This window comes from Rutilus rutilus, assembly GCF_951802725.1.
Source record: "Rutilus rutilus genome assembly, chromosome: 25".
In the NCBI taxonomy this organism is placed as follows: Eukaryota; Metazoa; Chordata; class Actinopteri; order Cypriniformes; family Leuciscidae; genus Rutilus; species Rutilus rutilus.
In genome coordinates, this window is record NC_140229.1 from 20,298,907 (window position 1) to 20,317,933 (window position 19,027).

The following is a 19,027-nucleotide window of genomic DNA, read 5'->3' on the forward strand; positions in this document are numbered from 1 at the left end:
AAACTAAATATAATGATGGAATACAATGCTTTAAAATGTAAGTAATCTTAAATAAACTACATAGTTACATAGATTGTAAAATATATAGTATATAATTGCCAATAAAAAGACAATAATTATTTTAATGTCAAGGAAATATAACAATAAAAGGACATAATTCATAGAAATAATTATAAAATTGTGTATAGAACATTTACAAATAATATTTTTAAATACAGCAAAGATCATTTAAGCATGTGCTATTAAATTATTATTTTTATACACACCCACTATACACTCCACTGCATATACCTTTACTCCATCTTTAACATACTATATTCCACCACTTTTGATAATTAGACATGACCAATAGCCCTGTAGTTCACTTTGTGGACTTCCCTGAGTCAATTCCCCAATTTATTTTAACTAGTCATTAAATACCCTTCAAGACACACACACACACACACACACACACACACACACACACACACACACTCACTCACTCACTCTATCTATAGCTCCCTGCTTCTCTATGCTTAATTACTCTGAGACTTTATCAGAGGCATCAGACAGCAACTCTTCAGAGCCTGACCTTGGCCCTTGCAGATTAATGCTGTGAGGTCTAGGCTAGTAGGAACCCAGCATGCCTTTCCTAGCTGATAGAGTACCATAGTGGCCTTCCACTTTTGCAATGATGAATTTACTATGCCCAAAGTTTCAATCGACCAAACAACTAAATGCAAATAAATATTTCTAAAAAGTCTCAAAAATTTAAATCTTTCAAGTTTAAATCTTGCATGGTAAAACTCAACCAATCCAAAACAGATGTTCTTGAATGATAGGGGCTGTGCAATTCATACTTACCTACTAGAAAAGAATAAAGGTAAGTAGATTCAATTCAAGAGATAATTTCATAACAGATTGATAAGATGCAGGTAACTTGTGCAGGTTTATAGGGAAAAAAAAGATATGTGGTACTGTTTGATCTAAAGTGTGAAACTGGATCAACTGAAGGAGGAATGACAAAGGAGATGGAGGGTATGAGCTCCCTACTATACCTCCTTAAGCTGAACTCTCACTTTGTTGATTGCCTTAAGCCAGCGAACTCTGGATTGAGAGAACGGCAAAGGTGATCCATCATCCCTGAAGCTAGACAAATAAAACAACTTATGAAATTTAATTCATGCTATTGAAAACATTTATTATAATAAATGTGTACTGTAAACTCACTGTAAGCCTACAATATCTGTACCTTTTTAGAGTTTTTTCAGGCATTTTGTCCACTTGAGAAATCCCTTCATTTTTAATGGTGCTGCTTATACCCTTTCCATTTTCTTGGGAGGATTTCAATCCCTCATCTTCCCCCCAGGAAGTATGTGCATTGGTAGGGTGATGCCCATTTCTGGATGGCCGATAGCCGGTGCTGTGGTAGGAATGGTAGGACTCCTCTAACTCTGAACAGGCAGCACTCTCCTGACCAGTCTCACTAAGCTGAGAACTAGCTTGACTGAGATTGCCTGAAGATCCAAAACGACTAGAGTCCACAGGGCTAGAGTTAGAAAGAAAGAAAGAAAGAAAGAAAGAAAGAAAGAAAGAAAGAAAGAAAGAAAGAAAGAAAGAAAGAAAGAAAGAAAGAAAGAAAGAAAGAAAGAAAGAAAGAAAGAAAGAAAGAAAGAAAGAAAGAAAGAAAGAAAGATTAGTAACAAGTGAGTTACAGTCACTGAGATTGTGAACTACATTCACTGCATAAGTAGGTCTAAAATCCCAATTAAGAAACACAATAAAAGCAACACACAGCTAATGGAAAAACACATTTACAAAGAACCAAAGCACAGTTATAAAAGTCACATTGCACTGAGAAGAAACAATCACATGTAGGGAACGACACCATCTTCATAAACTAAAGCTAAAACTAAAGTCAGTGGGTGTGTTTACATGCACATTAATATTCTTAGTCTGCATTTTCTGATAATAATGAGCCCTTAGAATATTTTGTTGTTTAGAATAAAAAATAAAAATAAAAAAGATTTTCAGAAAGCATTTTTGTGTGTGTAATGCATTTCAAATTGTAAAAGTAAAACACTAAACTACATAAGAAATAAACATTTATATATGTATATATGTTAGCCTTGTAAGAATTATGACTGTGCATGTAAACTTATTGCAACATAAATGGTTTATGAAACCATTTAGTATGCTGCTACTAGCCTTTTTGGAATCAAAAGGTCCTTCTTTTCCTGCTGTAATCCTGAAGAGACATCTGTAGAAGGTTGGGTCTGGATATGGATTTCTAATTCTTTTTGTGGAGGTGAATCGGGTGTGGAAGCACTGAGTTGGGGTTTATCTGTGTCATTTTCTGGGACAACAAATTCTGTCTTTTGGACTTCAGAATTTGCAACAATTTCTTGTTTAATGTCAACAGGGTGTTTGATTTCACCATTTTCTTCCTTTGAGATCAAATTGTTATGCCCTATTTTAGCAGTTGTACTATCTTCAATATGTAGTTTATTCTCCTGAGCTTTAGGCTGGGTTGTAACAATTGGAGGTGTTTGTTGCTTAGGAGGTTCTGGAGTTTCTTTCTGCCATGGAAAACCAAATTTTGTTCCAAATAAAGATGTTGACGTTTCTTCTTTTGATATCACAGTCTTCTCCTCTTGAAACAGCCCTGCTGAAATTGACTTAAATCCAGAAAGAAACTTGCCACCTTCTGTGTTTGCTATTGAGGGTGGTGAAGAAAAGAAAGATCCAAAAGACTTTCCAGCATCTGCAGCTCCAGCCATGAAACCAAACTTAGGTGGTGTTAAATCTGGCATGCCAAATATGGACTGAGAAGGTTCTGATGATGGAGGGTGTTGAGCTATTTTTGAGCTACCGTCTACTGCGGGTACTGATTTATCTGTAATCTTTGCTTCAGGTTCAGAAACAATGACAATGTTTTTCTCATGTATTACTTCACCTTCAGTAGGCTCCTTAACAACTGTTTCAGCTGGATGACAGCTGGAAGCTGATGTGGAATCTACAGTTGCAACTGTTAAATTACTGAAAGTATCATCAGCAGGCATTTCTTTCACAGGTAAAAGGATTTCTACTTTATCTTTGTCTCCAGACAATGTAACATCCCCAGGACATGATGGTGAATCATTATGTGCACTCTGATCTTGGACTGACTGAAGTGACTGAGTAGAGGTAACAGATTGTGTTGTGTCAGCTGCTTTGGGTGCTTCTGGTGATTTAAACATACTGAAAAGGTCCGTTTTTATGGACTCAGTGGGTAAGCTACTTGGAAGGCCAAAGAATGAGGTTCTTTGTGTGGTAGTGTTTGGGTGTGGTTGTGAGAAGAGACCACCTGATGAATTTGTTGCTGAACTGGCACCAGTGAACAGTTTAGACATAAAGCCACTAACAGCTTCAGCTGATGAGTCTATGACAGATTTCTGTGGCTCAGGATGTTTAGGAAGTCCCTCAGAGCCACTGGGCTCGGTTGAATCACCCTGTTTTATATGTTGAGTTTGACCATCTGTAGTCTGAATTTCTGTTTTTCTACTCTGCTCGGAGTTTGAATCAATATCCTTTGATAAAGCATCTCCAGTCACACTAGACTTTTTTAGGGTAACATCTAGATTACTCCCTTCAACAACTATTGTCTCAACAATGGGATCTGAGCTTTTTTCAGCGATATCAGCAGAGACTGAAGCCATTGAGGCTGCTTTTTCTTCACCGGCCAAGGGTATAGAGTGCTTGGAATCGTCATCCTGGGGTCCTGATTTCTTTTCCTCCATGGAGCTCAAATTTGACAGGCCAAAGCCCACAGTCTTTGATTTATTATCCTCAGTGGCACCCCCATGAGAGAATAATGATGCAGCTTTCAACAGCCCCTCAGTCTCAGATGGTTTTGATGTTGGTCCAGTTTGACTAGGTGAAGGTGTTGAACTAGGACCACTGAACATGGAAAGAAGACCTTTTCCAGGAGCATCCTTAGAAGCAACTCCAGATAGAATACCTCCAAATAGTGAAGAAGACTGAGGAGTGGCCTGTTGTGGACTTGATCCACCAAACACAGAAAATAAACCTTTTCCTGGCAACTCATTAAAGGCAGAAGCACCTGGACTATTACTCTCAACTTTATGCCCTGCATTGACTGTACTGGGCTGTGAAATTGGTCCAGAAAACATAGAAAATAGATTCTTGCCAGGAATTTCCATTGATCCTGAGGCACCAGGGAAAATCCCACCAAGTATAGATCCGGTCTGAGAAGGAGCATTTTGAGAACCTGACCCAGAAAACATTGACAACAAGCCTGAGGTTGCTCCATCTTTTGGTGGTACTACACCCTGAGCAGAAGAATCCTCCTGGTGTGCTGGTGACTTGTTTGATTCAGAAGATGCCAAACTACCATCAATAGCTGGCAAAACCTCTTGTGGGGCTTTTGGTGCTGATACAGTTGGATCACAGCTTAGTGTCTCACTTGGCTGAAGTGTAGCCCCACTGAACTTTGACAAAAGACCTTTAGCAGGGGATTCATTTGAGAGTAGCCCAGTTAGAAGTGAGGAAGGATGAGAAGAGCCTGGCAATGTATTTTGTCCAGTGATAATAGTAGGGAAGTCTTTACCTTGTGGTTCCTTTGACTCTTTACTATCAAGAGAAATTGAACTTGACACGGAATTTGGTTCCTGAGGGCTAGGTCCACTAGACAAGGAGGGTATTTCATTTACTGATTGCTCTTTACATGGCCTATTAGGTGGGACAACAGACTCAGGAGTCAAGCCTCCCTGTACAGCTGTTGGGTGGCTGATTGTTCCAGAACTTGCACGTAAACCCTTTGCTGTACTGTCATTAGGTGGTTCCTTCGTAAGAGATGCTCCTGTTGCAGGAGAAGAGACAGATTGTGGTGGAGTTTTTTGAGAGTTAGACCCATCCAACAAAGAAGTATGTTTTACTTTCTGCTCATTAGTAGGGACTGGAACTCTGGTGGGTGGTGGTTGTGCTCCAAACATAGAGAATAGGCCTTTTGCTGGACTCTCATTAGAGCTTGATGATCCACCTAATATACCACCCAAAATTGATCCTGACTGCTGTGAAGGTTGATGCCCTGAACCACCAAACATAGAAAATATACTTTTACCCAGGGGCTCTTTTGATTGTCCATTCCCTTGGGGTGCAGCCTGAGTGGTAGAGTGGAGATTAGGGCCACTGAACATAGATAGCAGTCCTGTTACTGGTGTATCTTTTGGTGGGTCAGCTCCAGATACAGGTGAAGTCTGCTGAGTGCTAGAACCACTAATCATAGAGAGTAATCCCATGGCTGATGTTTCCTTTGGAGGGACAGTTCCTGGTGTTTGTTTTTGATTAGAAGAACCCAGTTGTGTTGAAGACTGTTGTGTACTAGTGCCACTGAACACAGAAAATAAATTCAGACCCTGAGTCTCTTTCGGAGGAGCAGATCCTGGTGTGTGAGTTTGACTCGTGGATCCAGATTGTGGTGAAGTCTGTTGAATGCTGGAACCTCCAAATAAAGTCAGGATGTTTTTGCCTGGTGGCTCTTTTGCAGATGCACCATCCATTGATTCTTGAGAAGAGGCAGATCCAGTTTGAAATGGAGTTTGTTGCTGACTGGAACCACCAAATATGGACAGCAGCCCTTTGCCTTCCTCTTTAGAGGCTGTGGTCCCCGAGAACATATCCCCAACAGAGAAACCAAATAACCCACCAGACTGCTTGGAGGGGGCATCTGGTTTTGTCTCCCCAGTTGGTGGCATAGTTTGAGATCTCCCTGGTGTTGGTACCTTGTTAGCATCGGCAGAAAATATCTGAGATCCGGAGACACTCCTTTTTTGAAATGACTGAGATACACTAGGCAATTCTGACTGACGATCTTGTCCACAGGTACTTACTGTTTGTTGTTTCTGAATTCCTTTAGGCACTGTTGTTGTTGTTTGGTGGAGGTCTTTGTTTACATCGTTTATCATAGAAGTTGGTTGCAGTTGTGAGGGAGAATGTTGCAGATTTGCCTTTGATAGTGTGGGAGAGGGACTTTCTATGTTGAAAAAATCACCTATTGACCCAAACAGGCTAGACATTCCAGTTCTGTCTTGGTTTACGGTTGAATCTTTTATGCCAGCAGAAACAGATCCATCTTTCTCTGGTTGTCTAGATACTGGCTGAGTAGATTTAGAGGGCTCTGACTTTACTTCCTCCATTCCCACTGTTGTCTTGAAAAAGTTTAAAAACCCACCCAACTGCTCAGATGGCTTCCCACCATGTGTATCTCCTGGCTGAGAAACATCTGGAGAGGCAGATTTGCAGGTTACATTTGAGCAGTCTCTTGAAGTTGTAGTAGTAGAACCAATGGATGTTAAAGGAACAGAGGACTGCTGTGACATTGTGGCTTGTCTAGCCAGTTTGGGTTTCTGAGATGAGCTTAAAGTGGATACACCTTGAGGAGTTGTGGAAGCTGGTGTTGGAGATGTTAGTGAAACTCCAGATGTTGTTGAAATTGGTTTGGATGCCAACTGATTTGTACTCTCTGACTGAGTTGTTCCACAAGAGGAGTCATCCTTTATGATCTTTGATTTAAGACTCTGAAAACCTGTTGAGATAATGTTTTTGGCTTGCTGATCAATAAGTCGAGTTTCAGGGGCTTTAATAAATTCGCTTTGAATTTGTCCTGGGTATGGAGCATCTTTGGCAGAGGGCGATCTTGAGGCAGTTGTGTTTTTGGTTGATTCTGAGCTTTTGCCAACAATTGAGGATATAAATGACGATATTTTCTTAATGGATCGATCTGGCTGCTCCTCTCCAGGCTGTACTCTCTTTCTCCACTCTTCTTCTGAAACATCATCTACATGCTTTACTTGTACTCCAGTGGATGAACGGCGTCTCTGTTGAGGCTGGTAGCAGCTATAGACACCTGTGGTAGGTGAATTTGTAGTTGGGGTAGCACCAAATGAAATAGAAACCTTCTGGGATAGCAGTTCTTTCATTCCTCTGCTGTTGAGATTTGTACTATTGTGGTTGGCACCATAAAATGAGAGGTCAACAGCTTCCTGAGAAGGATCCCAGTAACAATAATTGTTCTGGAGCTGTTGTTTTGTATCTATCTTAACCTTGTTGAATTGATAATTGGAAAAATCCAGAGCTTGCTGTCTTTGACGAAGAATGGAATCCTCAAACATCTGAGAGAAACACTCTAGATTCAGATTCATGATTTGGTTACCTTTTCTATAGGCTGCTGACAAGTCAAGAGGTGCAGTAAGAAGTTCAGCTTCATTTTGGTCTTGCCCTGGAATCCAGAGGAGCTCATCTTCATTGTAGAGAGGAATCTTAAAACCACAAACTTTAACCATCTCATTATACAACCAGGCGCTAGGATAGAAGTCCCCTTTATTTCCCCACTCTTGTTCTGGGGCACATGCATAGACATATTGCCCAGACTCGTCTGTCAGTAGGGCGTAAATATACTCATAATCAGTGTAGACAAAATATCCACAATCTCCATCATCTGCAGGCCACCACATCCCTTGGTCCAAAAGTGAAAGCCATTGCTGATACCACTCTGACTCCTCAAGATAAACATGTTCCTCCACATCAATGTTGCTTGTTGAAGAGTAGTTCCAATGATTTGGTGATGTAGCTACATTAACATAGCTTCCATTATTCCCAGGTTGACTGAAAATGTCTGATGTGCCTTGATAGGTATACTGTCCATTAGCGGAGTAAGAAAGATGTGGAGGGGTTTCCTCATAATATCCCTCATGATATGAAACACTGTTTAGACTGTAAGAACTTTCTGCACTAAACGAGTGCCACTTGCCTAATTTAGCATTATTTTTCATGCTCAAATTCAATACACCAAACTCTTGGCTACTAATCACATCCAAACTGTTATGGCTATTCCACGCTCTCAGTCTCATTGAACTATTGGGATTATCTCTGAAATACTCCGGTTGATTATCGTTCTCTCCCTGGCATCTCATCCATTCCCGAGAAGGACAATATTGTTGATTTACATCCATATTTATATTGTTCAGACACTGAGATGATTTATGGACTTCATTGCTAAGTGTTCCTCCATGTCCATCAGGATAGTAGCCTAATGACTGATCATTCAGCTGTTGCCACAAAATTGATTCTTGGATCCATGAGTGTTCATCATTGGGACTAAGTCCCAATGCATACGAAGAAGAGCCTTGTTGGTAACCATATTGTTCAGATAGACTATGTAAGGATGGATAACTCTGCCTTAAATATTCCTGTGACATTACAGCTCGAGACGGGTAACCAAGAGGGGGGCTACGAAGATTGTCAGTGGTATATGAAGTGTCTCTTACTTGACTTGAGAGCAAAAAGTTTTGTGAGCTATATAAGAGGGGTAAATTACCAGTGCTATTTGATGTGTATGCAGCACGATTTTGTTGTGACCTTGCATAACTTGCTGGTGTCCTCAAATCAAGGCTCTCTGTGTCACAGATCCTAGGCACATTATTTAGGTCAGATACATTGTGTCTCAGAAGTCCTATAGAATGTGATCCTTCAACAACCACATCCTCCATTTTGGCAGGGGAAACGTCTGTTGTAATCCTGCTGAATATTCCAGATAAGAAACCTTGTTGATTAGAGGGCTTTTGGTTTTGCAGTTCAGCTTGATTCTGAGAGGGTAGTTGAGGTAGCTGCCTTTTTAATTGACCTTTCTGAGTGGAAATCTCTGTTGGTATGTGTTGCTGCTCCTGTTTCTGCTCAAATGAATTCTGTCTGTTTGGTGATGCATCTTCAGGATGCGAGGATGTGAGCTTACTGAAAAGACCAGACAAAATTCCTGACTGAGAGGATGTATCTTGCCTTGCCACAGGAGAACTCTGTTTTGTCTCAATTGACTGCTGCAAACAAGCATGTTCATTGTTTTCCTTTCTAACAGGTGGCATATTCAGTTCCTGTGACTCAGTGGAGGCTATTTTAAGAAAGGCAGATAAGAGACCACCTGACTGGGGTTTTTGTTTAAATGAATTATCTTGAGATGAGTGGCTTTGTCCCATCACATTTGTTTTTGGCTGGAGAGGAGAGGACTGATTGTTAGATGCTTGTATTTGTTGTGTTGACTGAGAGACAGAAACATCTGATGTGGCAAACTTGAAAGGGCCGGATGAAAGGTCATCTTGTTGAGAAGGTCCTTGATGGGATACCCTTTGTCCAGGGGCATCTAATATGCCTTTCTGATGTTGGTCTGACTGCTGATTCTGAATTCTGGACTGCTGAGCAAGGTTGCAGCTCTGTTCCGTTGCAATAATCTGGACAGGATCTTGATGAGAACTCACACTTGATGATATTTGTTGCTCCTGGGACATCTTTGTTTGAGTGTCTGACACCTTGTCAGTGGAGGCAAATCTGAAAAGGCCAGACAAAATACTCCCCTGTTGAGGTGGTGCACTTGCACATTTTGACTGTTGCTCATTAGTTTGAGGACTGAGTTTTTGGAGAGGTCTATGAGTCGACTCATTTTCTGTGGAGGACAAATTGAACTGCCCTGAGATAAGAGGATTAGATGCACTTTGTTGGGGGTGAGGTTGGTTTTGTTGATTTATCATTTGAGCAGACTGGCTCCTTTGTTGTGACTGATTGAGTTGAGTAACTGCTGTCATATCACCCATTGATGCAAATTTCATGAATCCTGAGAGTAAGCCTCCTTGTTGTGATTGATTAGTAGATGTTCGGGAACCTGATGAATCATCAGAGGCAGCTGATTTAAACAAACTAGAAAACAGACCCTGACGATCATTTTGAGATGTTTTTTGCTCTGTAACATGAGGGACTTCAGTTGGACCAGGATGTTGGTGCCTAAATTGCATTTGTTCTTTAGCAGAAACTGGATTCTGATGTTGCATCCTAGGTACATTATGATTTGACCCTGGAGGAAGTGGAGAGCTCTGAATATTAGACCTTTGGGGAGGAAGTGGAGAGCTCTGAATATTGGTCCTTTGGGAAGGAAGTGGAGAGCTCTGAATATTAGGCCTTTGGGGAGGAAGTGAAGAGCTCTGAATATTAGGCCTTTGGGTAGGTGTAGTAACAGGTTGCAGATCTTCGGTTGGTGCCACCTTAAAAAAACTAGAAAACCAACCTGTTTCTGTGTTCACCATAGCCTTTGCCTCAGGGGGTTCTTTATGGATCTGTGATGTTGATTTTGTATTGTCAGGAACTGAAGATGGAAATGCACCTGTAATTATGTTTGTGGTAGGAAGAGTTTGATCTGTCTTAACTGGGTTTTGTGACATACTTCTCGTTGTACTAGAATCCTCACCAGTTGCAAATTTAAGAAATCCAGAAAACAGCCCCCCTTCTGATTTTTGAGGTTGTGGGACAGATACATTGTCAGAGGAGACAAAAGGTTGCCTTATAATGGAGGATTTCTCTGAAAGTTTTTCTACTTTAATGTCTTCTGCTGATCTGAAGACAGGAAAAACTGTCTGTGTTTGAGTCTGAGGAGGCACTGGATATCCAGGTGAGATTAATGAACTGAGAGATTTCTTAAAAGGACTAAAAAATCCTGACTCCTCAGCTGAGTTTTGTGTTAGAGGCTTAATGTATGTCTTCTCACTATTTACTGCATTAGAGGTAGTTGTAAGAATTTTAAGTTTTTCACCATCAACAACTTGATATGCATCTGACATTTTACTGTGTTTTATATTGTCATTCAAAACACTGAGCTGCTCTCCTGGCTTCTTTTCCCTCGCATCAAAATCCTTTTGAAAATAACTTTTGTCCATTACATTCACAACATTTTCTCCAGTGAAAATGTTCCCATTTTCCAGCACTGAATTCACAGAAGATGGTGTCTCTTTGTGAGCTGTGACACCACTGTATTTGTTGTACTCATTTCTGATTGTTTGAGTTGATTGGTCTACCCCTTGAAAGTTGGCATCAGATGGCTGGAAAGACGAAAGAGATGGCATTGAAAACTTCCTATGAGACAGAGGATCCTGAGTAGGTGATACCACAGCTACTGGTGTGGGACTTGCAGACTTTGGCATGAAGGACAACAATTTTGATATACCAGAACAAGCAGGAACATTATTTGGTGCCTCTGATTGTTCAACAGACTTAGACCCCACTTGTTTTGAGCTTGACACAACTTTATCTGTTAAAGAGCTAAATAATGAGCTCATGGCATTCTTTATCTCTGCCACTCCATGTTCAGAAGCACCACTTGAATTTTGTTCTTTGGCATCTATGGGTTTTTCTTTTACTTCCTTAGAGATGATCCCTTGCTCATCTCCAACGGATTCCGTTCTTGCACTACCCTGAGATGACAGCCTTGATTTGTTAGACTTCGGTAAGGACCCATATTTACTGATCTCCTCTTCTTTTTCAGCTAGATATTCTGATACAGTTTCAACCAGGCACTGCAGCTCATCCATAGGATCAACATATTCATCACTAGGTTCCTCTACAGGAGACAGCATGACCTCTGGAGCCCATCCACCAATTTTACACTTTCCACTTTTCTTATCACGGTAACCTTGAAGCCTCTCACTTTGGCTACCATATGTTGAGAGATATCCATAGTGGCTATAATTCTTCCTCTCCTCACTCCTGAGGGCCTTAGCTAAAGAGGTCATTTCCTCTAACTCCTCCTCAGAGCCAATGGAATATTGTATCTCATCTGAGCCCTCAGAATCAAAGCCTACATCTTCCCTCAGTCTAGCTGCTTCTTCCTCTTGATATGCAACATAATTCTCCAGTGTGTTTTCAAGCTTGTTTTTGGCCCACATTCTAGTTTTGTAGAGTAAGCCATTTTTGTATGGTTTCAGGCATGGCATCATGTTTTCATCAGCCTCTTCCATTTCTTTCACTTGACGTAACACAAGCTCGCTTCGTTTTTGACGGAGAAATGCAAGATCGGGAGGGAAATGCTCTGCTCCGACATGTTCCAGTCCTCCTGGGTCCCGGATTTTTTTCTTTCTCCTTCGGTCAATAGTGGCATAGCCTTCTGGGTAAGCAGCATTTAATGAAGCACTTTTATTTTTTATTGGAGACAACTGGTTGAATATGGGGTCATGGTAAGCCTTTTCAATATGAACAAGATCATCTTGTTTGTCATGCTCCTCAATCCATGCCTGTTTCTCTCTATCAAGGAACTCATTCAGAGTACTTTTACCCTGAGGTTTGTACTTTACCTCCCAATCCTCCACACCCATGCCTGAATCTACTGGGACAATCCTAACTCTACCCCTCTGATTAGGAACTCTAGCGGAGATTAAAAGGATGGAAGAGGATAAAAAGGAGGGGGAAAGAAAGAAAGAGAAAAATGTACTTCAACATTACAGACAAAAGCTGCTGAAAGCAAAAACATGATCATAGTGATACACTAAAGCAATGACAAAGCAAAAGTTTTGAGTTTAAAGTGCCCCTATTATGCCATTTTATAGTTTCCTAATGTTGTTTTGGAGTCTCCTACAACAGGTTTTATTTTCTCATAATATACATTTCTCAAACTCGTCGGATGAATCAATCTCTCTAAATCCCTCCTTTCCGCGAGCTACTCTGCTCTGATTGGCCAGATAGCTCAGTCTGTTGTGATTGGTCTACTGCGTGCAGCGCGTGTCGAAAACAAAACCGCCCATTGCCATTACAACATCAGCTCTGCGTGTCCTGAGGCTTCCTACACCGTAAACTAAACACTGTAACGAACAATGACGTCGATTGTACCATATCAATCTGAGCGCGAGTCCGATGATGAAACACTGGAAGAACTAGTTATTCAACCTGAACCTCCATCGCAAGGACGACTCGAGCAGGACGTTTCTCAGTGATACACTAATGTTACTCAGTTTGAGGTACATTATGAGATGTTGCAACTGTAATTCCTCACCATCAGCATTAACAAGTGCATGTCCACCAAACAAACCGATTATTTTACTTGTACTTATTTACAGAGTATTTTTCTAATTTATTGCGGTGAACATGTGGAAACTGTATCAATAACAGTGCATACATTAGCCAAGCGTGAATGACTGATGTAACATAAACGTTGGTAAAACAAATCTTGCTCCATGCTTACTCTTTACTCAATGTTGTGAGAACAACAGAGAATCTGCATTAATAGACACAGTTTTAGGTAATAGTGGCCCACAACTGATCAGCAGAAGTATTTCAGTAAGACAGTAATAATGTGAGTTAACCAGTTAGCAGGAGACCTACTCAATATAAAACTCAAAACTAAATATTTTGAACACCATCTTTCAAGAGCAAGCGGTTTGTGGATACTACACTGAACTCCAAGATTTAAGAAGCAGTCGTAAGTAAAATAAAGGGAACACAGCACAAGTTTAGGATTATACTGCTGTGATATCGTGGTAAAGATGAACTTTCACATTGTAGAGCACAGCTTCTTCTCAACATGATGCTATCCATTATCCACAGGAATCAGCTGCAGGTTTGAGGTTCAAGTTTTCCCTGGTGTCTACGCACGCAATAAGTGGGCAGGCAATATGCTAATGTTTCGTCTTGACGTCACAACGAAGCGGCTTGTGACTCGTTTGAAAAACGATTAATTTCATTGGCTCAGAGTCGACTCTTACTTTTGAAAGACAATAACTTTATACACGGTGCACTTTCAGATTTAAAACTTTGCAGGATGTTTTCATTCTTTTAGAGCTATGTTACACACTACATGAAAGGTCATTTTCAAAAATCCATAATATGGGCACTTTAAGTAAAGTTAAGAAAACAAATTTACATTCCTTATTATACCATGAAATGCCTTTGACCTCACTGACAAATAGATACCCCCCTACCCCAACCATAACTTAATGATCAAAAGAAATACAATCTCTAGTCTGTATTTTTTTAAAGGGATCTGATGCAATAGAATTATCCGGATTAGCTCTGTGCTGGGCCACACAAAAGACTCTGATTAACCACAATCTCGGAATACCACATTTCAGTTTTTTCTCTTACACAAATCCCAAGTCTAAAAGACTAGAAATCCATTCTCAGATTGCAAGTTTAAAGTTTGGCATAACAAACAAAGATGGTCTGCACCCAGCAGTATATTTGGCAGAATACAAAACAATTAATCAAAAAAAAGAAAAGAAAAAAAAGAAAAGAAAAGTGAAACAAGGAAAAAAAGACGCTCATAAAAAGATATTCATATTCCTTAATATATGTTACTTTTTTTTCTTCAAATTGTTATTTCAAAGCTGGTTTATGGACATCTTCGTTCCAAAATCAATATGTTCAGTGCTAAAAGTGTTGTAAAATGGGTGCAGTTGGACACAAAGTAACAAGACGTCGTATAGTGGGTATGCATACAGTGCAGTACTCAGTAGTAACTGAATGTACCTGCTTGCATGGTGCTCCCTATAGTCAAATTCAAAGCTGTGCAAAGAGTCAGCACAGGAGTCCATGTGCTGCTGAAAGCGTGGCCCCATGGGATACTGGTGAAGTGAAGAGTTGGGCTGGGCTGTGGTGTGGTAGCGGGGAGGCAAGCTACTGCTCGTCTCACTCCTGTAGTCACTGTCTCTGTCCTCCACCGCACTGTCCAGGTCATCCAAAGCTAGATAGGGTGAGGCAGAAAGGTCAGGCTGGAAATATTACGGATGAGCAATGCAGAAAATTCCAATCTATCTTGGATTTTTTATAAGTATATTTAGATGTAAATAAAAGAAAAAACGTAAAACAATCTCTGATCTCTCTGAAACAAAGTTGCCACACAATACTAACAAGTAGACGGAAGTAAATGCATGACAACTTAAACAGGGAGCTCACAACATACACAAAGAACAAATCAACAGGGTAAAAACTCAAGGAAATTTTGGGGGGAAAGTTCATGCATCCAATCTAAACAAAGCACCCAAATATTTATGTAAATTACTGTTTCCTAAACAGAGTTTGACTAAAATTTGCCAATACAGAGTATGTAAAAACTCCTAAAACCTGTATCATCCCTCATTTACTTAGAAGATGCTTTTCATGAAGCATCACACAGTAAAATACAGTAAGCCTAAATTGTATCATATAATTAAACTATCAGGTTCATTATCAAATATTTGCAGCTATTTTTTTACACCTTTTGAAATATTTGATCAAGTTTAGCATTAAAGAGCTAGCTGCCAATATTTACATTTGCCATTGCAAAAAATATTTATAAAATGTGTTACAATCTGTGGGGTTGTATTGAGATTTCATCTATGCAAGTGTGCATGAAAATCTCAACACTTTGGGCTAATATGAAGGTACAGAAGGGCTTTTAAGGGTCCAGGGAAGTTCTAGAGTAAAGGGTTACTGTATAAAATGACATACTCTGGCTGTCGACCCATCCAAAATAGTTGCCTGGTGAGGTTAAAAATCAAGAGTGAGAGAAGATGTGCAAAGATAAAATGATTTACAAAGACTGACATTTTGGGTCTAATGTGAATGCTCTTGTGTTTGATTTAAATGCAGGATGCTTTAGCGAACATATGTGAACAGATACGATGTGAACAGATTGTATGTTAACATATACACTACTCGAAGGTGAAAAAAAGAAGAGGTATGTGAAGAAAAAGGAGTGGAGAGTGCAGTGAAGCATCAGGCATGATGCCATGGCTCCATCTAGTGTGAGATGCTGTCACTCACAGCACTGAGAGGCAGCACAGGGCAGAGGGCGTCCCGCTACTTCATCCTGTAAGGGAAACTAACACGAGGAGAGAGAAAGAAGAGGATAAGAGTAAACATGAAAAAGTATAAAGTATGGTTAAGAACTAATTACATGCAAATTCCCCCAAAAAAATTAATTGCATGCATTTTCACTGCAAAACTCACTTCAAACTGTACAGATACAATATCATCAGATATCATAAGACTGATTAATTTAAGGATTACCTTTATTATGCTTTTTGCAAAAGACGCAATTATTGGATTTGGATTCATGATTACACTGATAAATCTGCTGTACAATAATATATATATGTATAATTTTTATTTTATTACGCCTTTCCAAAACCCAAGGTTGCTTTACAGAACAAGGGGAAAAAAGCATATGTGAAATACTTGTAGATTTAAATTGACATGTCCTGTGGTGTGACATGTTATACTCCAAGTATTTGAAAACTATGTTGCTTATTGTTTTAAAATAAACCATGCATGCAGTTATGACCTTGTATGTATTAGAGGGTCTACATGTAATATTTGTACTTTTTGTACTATTAAAAATTGCCTCACCACAGGACTAATTAAAATGATTTAACTGAGGTTTAGACAATTCCTATACACAAATATTTATCAAAAATCTTGATGATGATTATAACAAAAAGTCCTAGACAATTACCCATATGAGTTTTATTAATCTGGTCACATTAATGCACAGCAAAAACTGCTCAAAGCACACACACATGCTGATCCCATACCAATGCTGTGAAGCTAATTATTAGATAACCCAGATGGAAACAGAAGAAAAACAAAAACATTAAACATATATATAATTAGACCAACATTTATAACTTGGAGACCTACCTGCATTATTTAATATATACATTTATAAGTGCCAAAAGTAAGTAACAACAGACTTGACAAGGAAAACTAGATAAATGACAAATTTATTGTGTTACAAAGGGGGAGATGGTGTTTGAGATGTAAATATTAACCAATCTCAAATTACCTTCCAGAGATAACATTATATTTTAAAACTTAAAAGGTAACACTTTTTAGAGTGTCTTTGTTACATGTTGTTACTACAGTAATAACTATAAATGATGCATAATTACATGCAACTAACCCTAAACCAAACCCTAATCCCCCTAACCCTATAGTAAGTACATGCAGTTACTTAATAATACTCAGAACTTAACGTATAATAACAGTGCACAGAGACATCTTTAAATAAAGTGTAACCACTTAAAATTAATATTACTGAATAGTTTACACCTCTATTTAGCTGTCGCCTGTCAGGGATGATGTGTGTTTAAAGCAGAAAGTCAAAGTGAGATATACAGTAAAGTGATACATTACATAGTTTAATAACTATATAAATGTTGTCATTTTTAATATTAACTATAAATATTTTCATTTTTATATAAAAAAAAAAAAATCATCTTCATCTATCATCTATGATCTTGAATTAAGTAATAAAATAATATTATGAATTCTGGTAAATATTGTCTACACTTTCAAATGCAAATTTCAATGACAACTGCAGCAAAACACAATGTAAATGCACTCATAAAATTGTCATGCCACCTCATCAATCTCTTCTCATTATATTATTTGCAACGACAGTCAGTGTGGACTGTTGTTTGCGAACTAACCCCCATTGCAGTGAAATATTAAAATCATGCTGTTATTTTGCGGCACATGCACAGGTCTTACCTCATCGTGAATGCCCATAGCATTGATACGTTCCAGTTTGCCGGTCCAGTATCGAGCCTCATCCTCTGGGATTTCTGCAAAAATGGTAGTGGGATGTGAATTTTGCAGTCTAAGACATAAAACTTCATGCAAACCATTTAAATGTGCCAAGACGTTACGATTAAGTATTCAGCACTTTTAAATGTATAATGAGCTAGTTGGCCGAAGGACCTCAAAAATAGTCCGCCAGGCGTATTACATGACACTTCACTTTAAAAGCAAGTACAGGGACAAAGGGATGTTGTGCTGTCTGACTAAAGCTCTATTTGTCGCAATACATAGAGTGGGCAGGGAAAATCAGTCGGTTCAATAACGACAATACCGGTTACCTTGCAAACAAACCATATGTATTACACCAAGGCATTAATAAAAATCCAGTATGTGTAGACACAGTTTGTGCAGCCATACAGGTAGCAAAATAAATTAAAAATAATACTAAAATCTGTTTCTACGTTTGTAGTTTAAACATGTTTGCAAACCCGGTCTAAGCACATTCATACTGTATGTCGTTTGAAACCAGATTAAAATCTTAAAGTCTGAGCAATAAGAGTCTTTCATGTTTTACAGTCATTGCTATCGGAGCAGCACTGTTAAAAATGTGCCTCAAATTATAATTTTTTTTAAGATTATTGTATGTTATAAAACGGATAATTCCGGTCCTTGATTCTGATTGGTTGAGCCGCGTTCGAAGCCGTTGTAAATTACTCAACAAACATACACCAGTGACCGCATTACATTAGTATTACTGCGCAACTGCCGTTTGTGATGCTTTGTTGCTGCATGTGTTGCTTGGCAACCTCTTTGGAACTACATTGCTTGGCGGGGGAATAAATGTGTTATAACGTTATATATTTTGTTGCTGGTGTTTACTTTATGAATAAAATAAATATTAAAATGAATATTTTTATGGAGTAACCGTTTTATAAAAGCAATCAGCTCCGCGAGGTCACACTTTAGCTTGGGGAACACGACCACTATTAACTACGACTTTTGCCTCAATAAACACCTAATTTACTGCTTATTAATAGTTAATAACTGTTGTTTTAGTGGTTAAGTTTAGGTATTGGGTAGGATTAAGGGATGTAGAATATCGTCAGGCAGAATAAGGGATTAATATGTGCTTTGTAAGTACTAATAAACAGCCGATGTGCATGCTAATAATAAGCAATTAATTGATAGTGAGAAATGGTCCCCAAACTAAAGTGTCACTAAACATGTAATTTCAGTCTTTCAAAATTCAATGCGTTAGTTTAATTGTGCTGCTGTTTCTTAGAAATTGCTAGAAAATTTCACAAATAATTACAGAGTGAAAACTGTTTCATTCCCCACTTTTTCCCCCCGTGTGATCTATGTGTATTGATCAGTGAATAGTAAACTGTCGGAACAATCAGATCCGAATTAATTGCAAAACGACGACGCAGACTGTCAGTCCTGATTTAAAAACAAATTGGAATTGGGTGCAATGTGAACAAAGCCTCAGATACTGCGCTCCACGTCCTTTGAAGGCACATGGGATACTGAACACGAGGAGAGTAGCTTCAAAGTGCTCGGATAAAACAGTCAGGCTTATGAATGGGATCAATGGCAGGTAACCAGGCCAAACGCGGCACTTACGAAGGTTCGACCTTTCGCATCCCAACAACCTGCACCGCCACACACTTTATTTACAGCCCAT

General features: G+C 39.2%; 1 protein-coding gene across 2 annotated transcripts in view; it reads right to left on the reverse strand.

Annotated features, from left to right (window-relative positions):
• The window catches only part of unc13bb (unc-13 homolog Bb (C. elegans)), a 93,701-nt gene that overhangs the window by 44,455 nt on the left and 30,219 nt on the right, over positions 1-19,027 (reverse strand). For both annotated transcript variants that reach the window (XM_084400385.1, XM_084400384.1), the window contains exons 6-10: positions 17,314-17,387; positions 15,586-15,643; positions 14,311-14,524; positions 1,232-1,528; positions 1,038-1,128 (exon numbers count right to left, since the gene is read on the reverse strand). In XM_084400385.1, the coding sequence (XP_084256511.1) occupies positions 1,038-1,128; positions 1,232-1,528; positions 14,311-14,524; positions 15,586-15,643; positions 17,314-17,387 (734 nt within the window). The remainder of the gene's footprint in view (positions 1-1,037; positions 1,129-1,231; positions 1,529-14,310; positions 14,525-15,585; positions 15,644-17,313; positions 17,388-19,027) is intronic.